The sequence below is a fragment of the Lynx rufus genome, unplaced genomic scaffold (genome assembly GCF_022079265.1).
Source record: "Lynx rufus isolate CCGP_SWC_20201006 ecotype Redwood Valley unplaced genomic scaffold, mLynRuf1.p SCAF_2, whole genome shotgun sequence".
Classification (NCBI taxonomy): Eukaryota; Metazoa; Chordata; class Mammalia; order Carnivora; family Felidae; genus Lynx; species Lynx rufus.
The window spans coordinates 195158452-195174646 of NW_025814834.1; the positions used below are offsets into that span (position 1 = coordinate 195158452).

General features: G+C 41.7%; 2 protein-coding genes across 2 annotated transcripts in view; both read left to right on the top strand.

Moving 5' to 3' along the window:
• Window positions 1–11765, top strand: part of CLSPN (claspin) — a 32840-nt gene extending 21075 nt beyond the window's left edge. Inside the window, exons 13-25 of the mRNA XM_047085010.1 lie at window positions 24–223; window positions 554–708; window positions 1292–1518; window positions 2315–2426; window positions 4033–4120; window positions 4328–4428; window positions 7637–7801; window positions 7906–8027; window positions 8271–8398; window positions 8715–8817; window positions 9528–9610; window positions 9874–10035; window positions 10344–11765. Of these exons, the coding sequence (XP_046940966.1) occupies window positions 24–223; window positions 554–708; window positions 1292–1518; window positions 2315–2426; window positions 4033–4120; window positions 4328–4428; window positions 7637–7801; window positions 7906–8027; window positions 8271–8398; window positions 8715–8817; window positions 9528–9610; window positions 9874–10035; window positions 10344–10454 (1757 nt within the window). The 3' untranslated portion in view covers window positions 10455–11765. The remainder of the gene's footprint in view (window positions 1–23; window positions 224–553; window positions 709–1291; window positions 1519–2314; window positions 2427–4032; window positions 4121–4327; window positions 4429–7636; window positions 7802–7905; window positions 8028–8270; window positions 8399–8714; window positions 8818–9527; window positions 9611–9873; window positions 10036–10343) is intronic.
• LOC124515934 (ATP synthase F(0) complex subunit C1, mitochondrial-like) lies at window positions 2708–3061 on the top strand. The gene has a single exon (XM_047085011.1). The coding sequence runs from the start codon at window positions 2708–2710 to the stop codon at window positions 3059–3061; it is 354 nt and encodes a 117-aa protein (XP_046940967.1).
• Window positions 11766–16195: the final 4430 nt, after the last annotated feature.

The window sequence follows — 16195 nt, forward strand, 5'->3', positions numbered from 1 at the left end:
AAAAATGATTTCTCTTTCTTTAGATGAAGATGATTCATGCTCATTGCTAACAAAGGAGAGCAGCCACAATAGCAGCTTTGAGCTGATTGGCTCCACAATTCCGTCCTATCAGCCTTGCAACAGACAAACAGGCCGTGGGACCAGTTTTCTCCCCACAGCAGGAGGATTCAGATCTCCTTCCCCTGGGCTATTTCGAGCCAGTTTGGTCAGCTCAGCTTCTAAGGTAAGATGGTGATGGTTTTCTAATCTCCTCCCCCTTTTGCTTCCCACACTGCTAAATAAAGTGTGTCCAAGCCAACCAACTCCCACTACATTATGTATGTTCAATTTAAAGAATCCACCCCCTTTGTGTATTAAAAACAATCCTCATCCAATGTTCTTACATTCTTGAAGGTATTTTTCTTTATGCTTCCCTTGGCTATGCATTGTCCTCCTTAACTGCAATTGCCTTAGAGTAGATGAAATACTGCAAATAGCAACTTCTGTTGTTGTCATGACAGTGAATGACAATTATAAAATGTTTTGTTTTTGTTTGGTTTTGTTTTGGTGCCAGAGTTCAGGAAAGCTGTCTGAGCCTTCACTTCCCATAGAGGATTCCCAGGATCTGTATAACGCCTCCCCAGAGCCTAAGACACTTTTCCTGGGAGCAGGAGACTTCCAGTTCTGTTTAGAAGATGACACTCAGAGCCAACTGTTGGATGCAGATGGGTAGGTAGTTTTATGTTTCTGTGGGTGGGATGGTGCTGGGTACTGCTTAATTTTGTTTAAAAATAAAGTAAGCTTCTGTCACTCCATCTGTGCTTTCTCTTCTGAGAAAGAGAAGGTGTACAGACCATTAGTATTACATTCTGCAAGTCTGAAGAAAATCTCTCCAGAAAATAAAATGTAAATAGTCTTAGCTACCATTCTGATCCTTCGATCTCTGCTTTACTTGAAATGCACAGCTCCTGTAAGGGCATCAAATCTTCCTGTATCCATTCTGCTGCGTGTAGGCTTGTTGTGTGGAATTGAGAATGGAGACACCCATGGCACGTTACATGGACATAACACCAAGTTCTATTCTGGCACCGTCTGAAGCCAAAAATTATCCTTTACCCTTACCTTTCGAATATCATTTATTCTTTGATTAAACTCCCTCCCATTTTAGATTATCCTAAGGCTTCAGTTTGAATCCTCTGTCTTCTGGTTTGGGATTCAGCTTCTAAGTTCAGTTTTAGAAACATCAAAATTTTTCACACACTACTTTGTTTTTTCCCTAGGGAATTTCTTATATTCTCCATTGTGCTTGTAGGTTCTTAAATGTTAGAAACCACAGGAATCAGTACCAGTCTCTGAAGCCTCGATTGCCATTGGCCAGTATGGATGAGAATGCCATGGACGCTAACATGGACGAACTATTGGATCTGTGCACTGGAAAGTTCACATCTCAAGCTGAAAAAACTCTGTCCAGGAAGAGCGACAAGAAAGAGAACCTGGAGGAACTTCTGAATCTTTGTTCAGGAAAATTCACTTCTCAGGGTAAATATCCAACAGAGTATCAGGCTCTCCCTAGCCAAATATCTTACGTCAGTGTCTTTGAAAAGAAGCCTGTTACTCTTGGGTGAAAAGTTCACAGAAAACAGGGCTGTGATGGATTCTTACATGCGGGTTGAATTCTTAGCTTCCTGATATTTAGAGCCCCTACTTTCTTAAGGTGGTAAAATGTCAACTTAAGACTGCTTTAGCTTTTGGTACACCTGGGTGGTTCATTTGGTTGAGTGTCCAACTCTTGATTTTGGCTCAAGTCATGATCTCACGGTTCGTGAGGTCTGGCTTTGTGCTGACAGGTTGCAGCCTGTTTGGGATTCTCTGTCTCTCCCTCTTTCTCTGCCCTTCCCCTGCTTGCATGTGTGCACTCTCTCTCTCTCTCTCTCAAAATAAATAAATAAACATTAAATAAAAAAAAAAGACTGCTCTAGCTTTTGCCATGTGATTTCTCATTTATGGCTAATATGTATGCAAAGCTTTGAACAGTGTTGGTGTGTAGTAAATTTCATATAAATGCTTACTTGTTTCCACCTGTATGCTCCTTTTTCCCCAATGCTAGAATGTTAGCTATGTGGGAGCTGGGAGTTTTGTTTTGTTCACTACTGTATCCCTGGTGCCTGGCATATAGTAAGTACTAAATAAGGATTTGTTGAATGAATGGATGGTGAGCTCTTTTTGGCAAGCTTACCTTATAACTGTATTGAGCTGGCATGTCTTTAGATGGCTGGGGAAAGAGGATAAAGCTGTTATTTCTTGGTGACAAATCTTTTTCATTGTTGTGATATAGATGCGTCTACTCTGGCTCCATCAGAGTTAAATAAGCAAGAAAAGGAGAACAGTTTGGGTGATCCCATGGAAGAAGCCCTTGCTCTTTGCTCAGGCTCTTTCCCCACAGACAGGTGAGTCTCAGTGATTGGAGGGAACTTCAGAAGGCCCAGTCGTCTGGTAAAATCCTGGGGTCCACAGTAATGAGTCATCTTAGGAGCTTCATATCCTGTCCGAGAGTCTTGCAGTGTGTTTGAGTCTTGTTTGCAAAGTAAGGAAATTACAGTACTTTCATTTAGTTGGTGGAGAACAGGGTTAAAAAAGGCAAGCATAGAAACCTAAAGGTAAAGCTGGGAGGCAGACAGTGTAGACCACCGGGTGCTGCCTATTCTTCCAGCTCTGATCTGCTGTTGTAATGGGTCTAATCAGGCCTATGTCTGCCTTCTCCTTGAGCAGGCCAGTGATCCCATCTACACAGTCATCCTACAGCAGCTCCCCACTCCAGGTTGCCCAGTGGGAGTTCCAGACCAGTGTTGTTTCCTGGGACACTGACACAGTAGCCAAGTTTATTGGTGCTGGGGCTGCCACAGTTAGTGTGGCTGGCTCAGGGGCTGGCACCAGAACGGCATTTGGCAGTTTGATCATTGGCTATGCCAGGAACCCATCTCTGAAGCAGCAGCTCTTCTATGCCATTCTGGGCTTTGGTGTGTCTGAGGGCATGGGGTTCTTCTGTCTGATAGTCGCTTTCCTCATCCTCTTCGCCATGTGAGGGTCCATGGGGGTCACCTACCTGTCCCTGCTGCTTTGACTTCAGGCCCTGCCTGGTGCTAAAAGTGTGCTAAGCTTTACCATTAAACAAAACATTTCTCTTTAAAAAAAAAAAAAAAAAAGACAAGAATAAGCACATGAAAGTGTTCAACACTGATAATTAGGGAAATGCAAATCAAAACCACAATAAGATACTACCTCACATGCATTAGATGGCTACTGTTAAAAAAAAACACCAACCACAAAATAAGAAGTATTTGTGAGGATATGGAGATATTGGAGCCCTTACCCACTGCTGGTAGGAATATAAAATGTTGAAGCTGTTATGGAAATCAGAATGGCATTTCCTCAAAAAACTAAAAACAGAATATGATCCAGCAATTCCAAGTATATTCGCAAAAGAAGTGAAAATCGGGTCTCAAGTATTTGTACACCCATGTTCACAGTAGCATTATTCATAATAGTAAAAAAATGGAGATATCCCAAATGGACAAACAAAATGTGGTGGACACACACAGGAATATTATTCAACCTTAAAAAGGAAGGAAATTCTGACACATGGGGCAACATGGATGAATCCTGAGGATATTATGGTAATTGAAATAAGCCAGTCCCCAAAATACAAATATTGTAGGATTCCACTTACATGAGGTACTTAGAGTTGTCAAATTCATAGAGGCAGGAAGTAGAAGGGTTAGATGCCAGTTGGTGAGGGGAGGGAAGAGTGGAGAATTGTTGATTAAAGGGCATAGAGTTTCAGTTTTGAAAGATGAAAGGAGTTTTGGATGTTGGTTGGACAACAATGGGATTATGTTGTATGTTTTATTACAATTAAATTTGGCAAAGTATCTTATTTCCTATTTCTTAAAGAGATTGTTGGTGCTAATAAAATATTTTCAGTTCCTAAGTTGGCTGACTTCTTATTGTTTGGTTCCAACATCTTATTTATTAATTTCTTGATTTGCATTTTAGGGAAGAAGAAGAAGAAGAAGAAGGGGAAGAGGAAGAATTTGGAGACTTTCGGCTTGTCCCAAATGATAATGAGTTTGATAGCGATGAGGTGAGTTTGAAGGGTACAAAGTAATCATAACTGAACTCCATGTATTGCTGCTTTTTTTTTTTTCTAGTCTGAGTTCTTGAGAATTCTGTTGGTCATGTTAGCAGAAGCAGTTTCCTAGAATGAGACATTTGGGCAGAAATTTATAAATCCTGTTTTAGTTGAGGTTATTCTGTTTAACTTTGTGTGTGATACTCTATGATTTTTCAGGATGAACGCAGTAATTCTGATAATGAACATCTGGCACTGGAAGACCATGAAGATGATGATGAAGAGCTCCTAAAACAGTCTGAGAAGTTGAAAAGGCAAATGTAGGTGTTCTGTCCATTCCTTCCATTGCTAGAGAAAGTTCTAACAGTTAAATTGTAGCTTGCCACTGTTTTACCTATGTTTGCTTGGTTGTATTGCTTTTAGGCATTAACACAGATTAAATAAAACCCATTCATGTGATATCACTTGAGTATTCAGAGATGGTTATGTACTCCTTAGTGATTTCTATACTAAATATCTCTAGTTCCTACTGCTATTTCTCACATGACATTGCTTCTAGACTCCTCATGTACTGGGTATTCTCTTTATCCTCAGGTGTGGTCTGACTACTGCTGTATGTAGTGCTACAACCACATCCCTTGTTCTGGATGCATACTGCTTGTAAAGTAACCAGGGATTGTAAGAGCTGAGTCACGGTAGATCCTGAGGATCTAGTAGACAGCTAAAATTCCTGGGTCTTTTTTTTTCCTCTGAATTACTGTCATTTCAGGTTTTCCTCATTCTAGTCTTGGGTAAATGGGTTCCCTGTTTATTTTTTTTAATGTTTTGCTGTTCTGATCATGAAAGTAAACCATTTATTTTATTTAAAAGAATACAAAAAGATATAAATAAAAAGTCATCTGTGTTTACCATCCAGAATATTTAATGAAAGTGTTGATGGTAGTTACTGCTTTGTAGCCATTTTTATGCATATATTTTCATATAGTTGATATCTGCAATTTTTTTATGTATAATTTTTCATCTTTTTTCCCCACTTAGGATAAACATAAGCATTTTCCCATGATGTTAAAAGTTTTAGGGGCGCCTGGGTGGCGCAGTCGGTTAAGCGTCCGACTTCAGCCAGGTCACGATCTCGCGGTCCGGGAGTTCGAGCCCCGCGTCAGGCTCTGGGCTGATGGCTCAGAGCCTGGAGCCTGTTTCCGATTCTGTGTCTCCCTCTCTCTCTGCCCCTCCCCCGTTCATGCTCTGTCTCTGTCCCAAAAATAAATAAACGTTGAAAAAAATTAAAAAAAAAAATAATAAAATAAAAGTTTTATAAAGACCATTTTAGGGGCGCCTGGGTGGCGCAGTCGGTTAAGCGTCCGACTTCAGCCAGGTCGCGATCTCGCGGTCCGTGAGTTCGAGCCCCGCGTCAGGCTCTGGGCTGATGGCTCAGAGGCTGGAGCCTCTTTCCAATTCTGTGTCTCCCTCTCTCTCTGCCCTTCCCCCGTTCATGCTCTGTCTCTCTCTGTCCCAAAAATAAACATTTAAAAAAAAAAATTAAAAAAAAAAAAAAAAGACCATTTTAATAGGTAATCAGTATTATATTGTATGTGGATGACTTTTGGAATTCACATACAGGATATCATATTGATCCCTACTAGATTTAATTATTGTTTCTAGCCCATCATTCCATTCTATTAAGGTCAGTTTGGGGTTCTAATTTCTCACCTGTCAAGTTAACTATCTCATACAGCTTTGGGTCATCTATAGATTTTTCTACAGCAGTGGTTCTTTTTTTTTTTTTTTTTTAATGTTTATTTTTGAGAGAGAGAGAGAGGCAGAGTGTGAGTGGGGGAGGAGCAAAAAGAGAGGGAGACACAGAATTTGAAGCAGGCTCCAGGCTCTGAGCTGTTCACAGAGTCTGATGTGGGGCTTGAACTCATGAACCACCAGATCATGACCTGAGCCAAAGGTTAGTCAGATGCTTAACTGACTGAGCCACCCAGGCACCCCTAAATTTTTTTATGTTTATTATTTTTGAGAGAGAGAGACAGAGTGTAAGCGGGGGAGGGGCAGAGAGAGAAGGAGACACAGAATAGGAAGCAGGCTCGAGCCCAATGTGGGGCTTGAACTCACGAACCGGAAGATCATGACCTGAGCTGAGGTTGGACACTTAACTGACTGAGCCACCCAGGTGCCCCTAAGGTGGTTGTTCTTAAACCTTATTTAACTGTAGAGTCCTTTGTTCAAATGAAATCTTAGAAAGACAGCTAAAAGTTGAACAGCTCAAAGTGGGTAGATGGGAAGATTGGGGAACTTAGTGTCTGGTAGCCCTTGAAGGAATTCCCTAGGAAGCCTAGGATTTAGAGAAATTCAGCTTAAAAAAAAATAACATAAGTCTTTAATAAAAATCAGCCTTCAGGGCGCTTGGGTGGTTTAGTCAGTTAAGTGTCCGACTCTTGACTTTGGCCTGGGTCATGATCTCATAGTTCGAGAGTTTGAGCCCTGCATCAGGCTCTGTGCTGACAGCGTGGAGCCTGCTTGGGATTCTCTTTCTCTCTCTCTCTCTCTCCTTCTCTCTCTCTCTCTCTCTCTCTGCCCCTCTCCTGCTTGCTCTCTATCGCTCTTAAAATAAATAAAAATAAACTTAAAAAAATTAACCTTCAGAAAGCCATCAAACTTCTGACACTCATGACTGTAGATGGCAGTACTTTGAACCCAAAGTGAAAGCAGATTTGTTCTCAATGGGAACTGAAGTCACAAAAACTTACTAGTAGTGGCTTTGCTTACCAGTAACTCTGAGCCTCAGTCATGTCTCTAACTCGGGGGTCAAGATGTGGTAGCTGTAAGAGATCCCAGTCTATTACCTTTCTATTCCATACCATCTCTAGACTGTCTCCTAACACTGGTGAGCTTAAATACAGAACAGAATGATCCAAACTTTCCAGCAGTTATGTTTCAAATGTATAGAGGAGATTGGGAGTTCTGGCTTTAAAGAACCTGATTGAATCCAGGCTCTGCTGCCTCCTAGCTATGTGACTTTGGGTAATTTATTTACTCTCTGAATCTCAATTCATTCAACTGCAAATTAAAGGAAATAAAAGTGCTCCCTCCTGAGATAATGCTATGACGTTTGTAAAGCACAGTTATTGGCACACAGTATATATTAAATGATAGACTTTAAGTATTATCAAAATGTATTATTATAAATTTAAGCTTATTATTAGAAGTGGCTCTGTGTTCTGCTTTTCTCATTACATCCATAATCTGTGTATGTATTCATTGTTGCATTTTCTTAAATTTTTTTTAATGTTTATTTTTTTGAGAGGGAGAGACAGAGTATGAGCAGGGGAGGGGCAGAGAGAGAGGGAAACACAGAATATGAAGCAGGTTCCAGGCTCTGAGCTGTCAGCACAGAGCCTGACGTGGGGCTCGAACTCACGAACCGTGAGATCATGACCTGAGCAGAAGTTGGACACTAAACTGACTGAACCACCCAGGCGCCCCTCATTATTGCATTTTCTAATCTTTGAAATTATTTTCTAGGAGATTGAAGAAATACCTGGAGGACGAGGCAGAAGTGTCAGGGAGTGATGTGGGAAGTGAAGATGAGTATGATGGGGAAGATATTGATGAATATGAACAGGAAGAAATTGATGAAGTACTTCCTTCTGATGAGGAGCTGCAGAATCAAATCAAGAAAATACACATGTCAGTATCCCAACAGGTCCTTCTGAGTAATGGGATGTTTCTTAAGTCAGGCCCTACGATCAGCCAGAGTGGTCCTGGTTTTGTACACTATATTTTTCCTGCAGGAAAACGATGTTGGATGATGATAAGCGACAGCTACGTTTATACCAGGAGAGGTACCTTGCTGATGGGGATCTGCACAGTGATGGTCCTGGACGAATGAGGAAATTCCGATGGAAAAACATAGGTATCTTGGATGTTGCTGTTAGAAATAAATGGTACAATGTACATGTTTGTCCAGTTTAAGACTGTGAGTGGAAATCAAAACTGTAGCAGTCTATTGTGGAGGACCTGGCTAGAACTTACTTTCTATTAGTGAATGGGACGAGCTTGTATTGGTATATGGTAAATGATGAGCTCATTTGTGTCTGTCTGGCACCTTATCCTATGGGGATTGCAGAATGCTGATAGCCTTAACTGTTTGCTTTAGATGATGCTTCCCAGATGGACTTGTTCCACAGAGACTCTGATGATGATCAGATTGAAGAGCAGCTTGATGAGACAGAAGCCCATTGGAGGAAAGAAAGAATTGAAAGAGAGCAGTGGCTTCGAGACCAGGTAGGAAGTCTGCAGGAAAGTCGCCTATTCTGACTCTATAAGGAGGAAAAGACCCACTCACCTCGCTTGTCAGGATAGTTTTGAAATCTTGGGCAACTAACTTATTGCTGTCCCTTTTAATACTTGAATTTTCTTTTATGCTTTGAGAAGATTACCATGGGCAGTTCAATTCATGTTTGTTTGTCCAATATCAGTTTTTTGTCTAAATCAACAAAGGTTGCAAAAAGGAAAACAAATGATATCCCAGGTCCAGGCTATGCTAAATATTTCTGGAAGTGGTAGACTTCTTTTATTGTTGTCTGATTTTTATTTTCAGGCACAGCAGGGGAAAATTGCAGCTGAAGAAGAAGAAATTGGGGAAGACAGTCAGTTTATGATGCTAGCCAAGAAAGTTACAGCCAAAGCACTACAGAAAAATGGTGAGCTCTTGGTCCTCCTCTGTGTCCAGCCCCCTGGATTGTTGGTGTTGGAGCCTTGGAAGTGACTCCAACCTTTAGGGGCTGTTGCAGCTCAGGCATGGGCCTTTGTCCAATACTGTCTTAAAGAGGCACCTCAGAGATGGGAAAGACAGTGTTCTTGGATCTTAGACTATTTGACAGTGGACATTGTACTTCTGAGTACATGTAGCTGGTTTTACTTTATCTTCTAAGGCAGCTCAGAGTAGGAATTCTGGCTTTTTTTTTTTTTTTTTTAATGTTTATTTATTTTTGAGAGAGAGAGACAGAGTGCGAGCAAGAGAGGGGCAGAGAGGGAAACACAGAATCCAAAGCAGGCTCCAGGCTCTGAGCTGTCAGCACAGAGCCTGATGCGGGGCTTGAACTCCTGAATGGTGAGATCATGACCTGAACCAAAGTCAGACACTTAACTGACTGAGCCACCCAGGCGCCCTCAGAGCTGAGGCTTTTAAAGACTATTCCGTACTTTTGTCACTCTTGTTTTTTCTTATTACTGTTAATGATTTGTCGATATCCAACTTGGTTGTCTGTTTTCTTGGAGCCACTTAATATAGTTTAAAGTCACCATTATAAAATAATCAGAGTTCCGAAGCTTTAGTTTAGTTACAGGTTTCTTAGCTTGTTTAATTTACCTAGCTTTACCCAGAACAAGCCTCTCTGTCTTTTCTTTTCAGCCAATCGCACTGTGGTTATTCAAGAACCAAAGTCTTTACTCAGAAATCCTTTTGAAGCCATCAGGCCAGAAAGTGCTCACCAGGTTGGTTGGGGACTTTGTTAACCTGATGTCATAATCTGCAAGTTTATATAGGTCCCGGTCAGGCTAAGGGAATACTCTATCGTCAAGGGGCGGGAGGTGGCTCCAGGAAATGAAAGTAGATGTCAAAGGAGTTTGCTGTTCCTTTTCTCCTTGGTGGGGTAGGAATATGTCCCCTCAAGACCTGGGGGAGGCAGGGAAGGACTGACTTCTCATTCTTTCCTTGACACTTGGGATTTGATGCCAAACGACTCTTCTCTCTTCAGCTGAAGACAGGCTCACTGCTAAACCAGCCCAAAGCCGTGCTTCAGAAACTGGCTGCCCTCTCTGACCTCAACCCCAGTGCGCCCCGAAATTTAAGAAACTTTGTCTTCCACACACTTTCTCCTGTTAAGGCTGAGGCAGCGAAGGAATCATCTAAGCCTCAGGTAGGGAATTTGAGGACTTGTTTGGTGGCTCTCCACAGCAAGATTTATTTATTTATTTTTAAATAGAAAATATAGATATTTCTGACTTAAAGGCTTATGCTGCAGGGTTAATCTTGCACTCCCCATAAGGTACAAGAGGACTGCTACCCCCAGTAGGTAATCAGCTTTGAAACTTTCCTGGAATGTTTATATTTCTTCCTTTTTTTCTAAACATCCATGATTTAACTATGAGTTCCTAAAGAGCTAATTGAAGGTAAGTACTTGTATGAGGGTCTTGAGCTGATCCTGATTCTTTCTCTACTCTCTAGGTAAGGAGAAGGGGTCCATCTTTAATGACATCCCCTTCACCTAAGCGCCTCAAAACAGATGATAGTACTTCAGGATTGAAGCAAAGCATCTTCAGATACTTGGAAAGCTAATACCATCAGGGTTGATGGCACCAATGTTGAGACTGCTTGAGAAGTTTCTGGCATTGAAGGTTGGAATCGATGTTCATGTGGATGATCCCTGCCCCCCTTCCTTCATAATCAGTGCATTAAGATTATGGACAGAGATTCCAGTTCTTTCCACTGCATGGCTCTGGACATCTTTTTCCTTTCTTAGTATTATTTCCTGGGTTAGCCACTAATCTTAATTCTGCAGTGTTTACAACAATAACTCATGGATACTTGGGTGAAGGCTCACTTCCTCCATTATATATTTGACATTTTGTCCTAGCAGCCTCCTGGGTTGATAGGGGTGGTTAGAGGAGGTTAGGTGTGAAAGGTGTGGTTAGAGGAGGAGAAGGAGAAGAAAAAATGTGTCATTACAGAAAAAAACAGAAAACAGTGAATGTTGACACCAGAATGAATCCTTCACACACTAAGACGTGTACCACGGTGACCTGGACTCTGTGAAAGAGAGCCTTTTTAGAGGACCTGGGAACTAATAGATGGGCCTTTATATTTGTCTTGCCCCTTCTATTTTCCTGCATGCATCTTCCCTAGGCAGCCTCAACTTGTCAATTAACATCTGCTTCCCTTATAATAAGGACTCAGTTGGTCCCCAGTCAGAAAGATCTTGGCCCTAATTTTCTGGACTACAAGGATAAAGATAAAGGGTTACACCCAGTGTCTGTCCACATTACATATCTGATGGGGAGTGCAGAGCTCTCTCCTGGGACTAAATTCTCAACGTGCAACAATGTTGCTCAAGGACCTCCCTTCTCATCGTGACACACACAAAAATATAACTATTATTTATCACATTCAGCTGGGTTTATTACATTGCCCTGACCAGAGGACACTTTAATCTGTCATTACTTATTTAGAAAGAAGACCACTATGGAGTTTATAATCAAAATATTGTTGAACGTAATTCCCCCACTCCCAATTTTCCCTGAAAAATCATGAGGCTCTTAGAACTTTAGGCAGATCTTTTCCCCCCTTAGAACTGAGTGTCACTGCTGCTTGGAAAAACGTTCCATGTGAATACTGTGGTTTCAGTGACAGGAGCTGGACTTGAGAAATTGGATGAATTGTGCCAGTTTTTTATTGGCAAATGGGAAACACCAATTTAATTGCTGGAATTAGGGTATAGGTTTTCTACAATTGTTTTTAATACACAAGATGCTGACTTTGAGAGAATTTGTATATTTGTAATCTTTTAATGGGGAAAATGTATATAAAGATGTTTTAATATGTATGTAGTGTTTCAATAAATCTCAATGCCTGAAGGCAGGGTTTGCCATCCAGATTGGGTGCTCATTCTTAGGTCAGTCCCTGTGTAATATCGAGGAGCATTGTTTTCAGGCTGCCTCCCTCCCAGGGAAGCCCTCTGGGTCTAGAGAGAGAGGCTGGGCAGTTGTCCCTCTGTGACCTCTCAGCTTAATTGATCATATTCACTCCCAAAGTGGTTTGGGTTCAGTGCAGGTAAAGAGACTTTACATACATGGTACCTGTTGTTATAGCCTTCTGATTGGCAGCTGTGGGTCCAAAATGAGAATTAATGCCCCTCCCTTTGAGCCTTTTTTTTTTTTTTTTTTTTTTTTTTTAAGAGAGAGCGAACACATGAGTCGGGGAGAGGGGCGGAAGGAGAGAGAAAGAATCTCAAGGAGGCTCCATGCTCAGTGCAGAGCCTGACATAGGGCTTGATCCCACGACTCTGGGATCATGACCTGAGCCAAAATCAAGAGTTAAGATGCTCAACCACTCAACTGACTGAGCCACCCAGGCGCACCCCTTTGAGCTCTTTAAACAGTGCCCAAGACAGGTAGCCTTTGCCTTGCAAAAGAACTGGGAAGGAGGGCTAGGTATTTCTCCCCTCTTGCTTTCTCATATCCTTTTTTGGGGAGGAGAGATGAAGAGGGTTGGAATTGATTGACCACTGAGGATAAGAAAAGCAGTGCACAAGAAATCTAGCGTATGGTTTCTGTTCTAGGCTCTGGAAAGAAAGCACTCTTTGGAGAAAGAAAAGTTGAGTCTTAATCACTAGGTGACTTTTTCCCATGCCAGTATAGTTGTTTAAGGCAAACTAAGTCTTGACCTTGCTAACAAGATTGGAGCAGAGAGTTGCAACCTGACCCATATGCTTGTCCCCAAAACATTGAGCCATCAGCTTCAGCTATGTTCTAATGAAACCCCAGGGCCTGCTGTTACAGCTCCTGCTAGCACTCAGCTCAACTAGCTTGGAAATGGCATACCTGGAGGGGTGAGAGCCCATGCATCTGTGAGATAGATATGCTCAATGTCAGCCCTTTTGCCTCCTAGTTCCACACCATGGGGTAGGGACACATGGCATTTACTTCACGTAAACAGGTCTTTGATCTCACTAATTCAGTCTACAGTTGCACAAACCATTCTAGGGCCTCTTCCATAAAGCATCAGGTTCTGTTCACCAAAGCATCATAGGGACAAGCTGCTCAGCTCCCTGTGCAATCCCCTCATCTCAACTGCTCCATAAACTGTACCCTTTGAGAATTTCTAATGGTTCAAACTGGACATTTTTGGTCTTTGTCTCCTGTACTTGTTTAATAACTCATGGGGCTTCCCGTCTTCAGACTTGTTTACCTAAGGATAGGGGAGAGTATTTCTGGGAAGAGTGTCATGCTATCTGATTATGTCATATTTGAGATGGTATTCTGTCTTCTGCCTTGCATTCTTTTTTTGTTTTTTTTAGTGTAGATTTTATTTTTAAATAATTTTTACACCCAACGTAGAGTTCGAACGTACAACCCCGAGATCAAGAGGCACATGCTCTACCGACTGAGCCAGCCAGATGCCCCTCTACTCATTCCTTGACACATGGCCTGGAATGTAGTGTTGCCTGGTAAAGGTTGAATGAATACTAATACCACACCTTTCAGAGCCTCCATTTATATGTATAAAATGAGAATAGTAATTCATGCCTGTCTCAGAGTTGCTGTGAGGCTTAAGTTGGAAAATATGTGAACGTATTATGCCAAGTGCTACTCTGCAAGCATAAATATGAAATTCCCGTTGTCACAATCATAATGTTTGTAGACAACTCGTTAAAAGGCCCATTGTCTCATAAGCATCTCAAATGTGTGATCTTAAAAAGCATCTTAAAAATGTGATCTGGGGCACCGGGGTGGCGCAGTCAGTTAAGCGTCCGACTTCAGCCAGGTCACGATCTCGCGGTCCGTGAGTTCGAGCCCCGTGTCGGGCTCTGGGCTGATGGCTCAGAGCCTGGAGCCTGTTTCCGATTCTGTGTCTCCCTCTCTTTCTGCCCCTCCCCCGTTCATGCTCTGTCTCTCTCTGTCCCAAAAATAAATAAAACGTTGAAAAAAAAATTAAAAAAAAAAAATGTGATCTTCCTTGGGGTGCCTGGCTGGCTCAGTCAATGGAGTATGCAACTTTTGATCTTGGGATTGTGAGTTTGAGCTCCACGTTGGGCCCAGAGCTTACTTTAAGGGGGAAAAATGTGATCTTCCTTCCTTCTAAAAATCTGCTCTTACTCCAGCATTCCTCATTCAGTAAAAGGTACTTCATAAACCCAGTCACTCAGGCTAGAAACCTAAAAGGCATTCTTTTTTTTTTATTAAGTTATAAAAATTCTATTTCATTTTATCATTCCTTCAAATCTGAGTTGAAAAGATTTTCTTTTTAGTTGTTGTAATTGACATATAACATATTAGTTTTAGATATACATTGTAATGATTTGATATTTGTGTATATTGTGAAATGATCACCATAGTAAGTCTAGTTAACATCTATGACCACACATAGTTACAAATTTTTTTTTCTTGTGATAAGAACTTCTATGATCTACTCTCTTGGAAACTTTGAAGTATGCAATACCATATCATTAACTATAATCACCATGCTGAATATTACATGTCCGTGACTTATTTAATTTATAAGGCCATTCTTTTTTTTTTTTAATGTTTGTTTATTTTGAGAGAGAGAGGGCATGTGTGAGAGCTAGGGAGGGGCAGAGAGAGAATCTCCAGCAGGTTCCGCCCTGGGATCATGACCTGCGCCAAAATCAAAAGTTGGACACTTAACTGACTGAGCCACCCAGGTGGCCCCCCCACACACACACCCTTTCTTAAGATTTTATTTTTAGGGGCGCCTGGGTGGCCTATTTGGTTAAGCATCTGACTTCAGCTCAGGTCATGATCTCGCGATTCATGAATTGGAGCCTTGCATTGGGCTCTGTGCTGACAGCTCAGAGCCTGGAGCCTGCTTCAGATTCTGTGTCTCCCTCTCTCTCTGCCCCTCCCCCTTTCACGCTCTGTCTCTGTGTCTCAAAAATAAATAAACATAAAAAAAATTTTTTTTTAAGATTTTATTTTTAAATAATCTCTACATCCAATGTGGAATTTGAACTTATAACCCCAAGATCAGGAGTCACATGTTCCACCAACTGAGCCAGACGGGCACCCCTATAAGGGCATTCTTGATATCTCCTTCCTTCCAAAACCAACTCCTGTTATTTCTACTTCCAAATTGCACCTTGAATCACCTCTCTTCCGGCTTTGTAGCCAATGCCCTATTCCAAGTTTCCATAATTCTTGCCAGGGTACTGTGGTAGCCTCCTGATCTCTCTCCTAGTTTTGCTCCCCTTCCACTCAATCTATGCACAGCAGCCAGAGGGTAACCTTGGTATAAACATAAATTGGAGGATGCCATGTCCTCATTTAAAATCTTTCGATGTCTTCCGTTGCATTCGGAATGAAGTTCAAGCCTACAAGGCCCTCTGTGATATAGCTTTGTCTCTCAATCTCCTTTCCACTCTTCTTCCACATCAGGGCCTTCCAGAGTGTTCTTCCTTTTTCCTGGCATGCCCTTCTCTCCACGCTTCATCTTTGTCTGGCTAATGTATAAATCTCCAGGTGTTAGCTTAGATCTAACTTCCCCTGAGAAGCCTTCCATTACCACCCCTTTTTTATTTTTTATTTTTTTATTTTTATTTTTTTTTAAATTTTTTTTTCAACATTTATTTATTTTTCGGACAGAGAAAGACAGAGCATGAACGGGGGAGGGGCAGAGAGAGAGGGAGACACAGAATCGGTAACAGGCTCCAGGCTCTGAGCCATCAGCCCAGAGCCCGACGCGGGGCTCGAACTCACGGACCGCGAGATCGTGACCTGGCTGAAGTCGGACGCTTAACCGACTGCGCCACCCAGGCGCCCCACCACCCCTTTTTTAATCAGTTTACCTTTGCTAGTTTTCCTTTTCTTTTGGATCTTTTATCACAGTTTGTCACCTTAATGTTTGTTTAGGTCTGCCTCCCCCATTAGACTAAATTCTGTAAAAACAGACCATATCTGTTTTGTCAAAAAATGGAAAGAGGTGCCTGGCTGGCTCACTCCATAAAGCATGCAACTTTTGATCTTAGCATTGTGAGTTCAAGCCCCATGTTAGGTGTAGAGATTAGTTAAAATCTTTAGGGGCACCTGGTGGCTCAGTCGGTTGAGTCTCATGGCTTGTGAGTTTAAGCCCTGCATTGGGCTTTCTGCTGTCAGCGTAGAGCCCACTTTGGATCCTCCCTCCCTTCCCCTGCTTGAGCTCTCTCTCAAAAGTAAGCACTTAAAAAATAATAATAAATAATAAAATCTTAAAAAAAAAAAAAGCATAGGTGGTGCCATACCTGGCATATAGAATTACTCAACAAATACTGAGCAAGGAGTGATTTGAAGCCTGGAAGAGCTAATGGT

Excerpts from the sequence above, each read along its gene's own strand:
- LOC124515934 (XM_047085011.1), top strand. The coding sequence starts at position 2,708 with ATGGGTCTAATCAGGCCTATGTCTGCCTTCTCCTTGAGCAGGCCAGTG.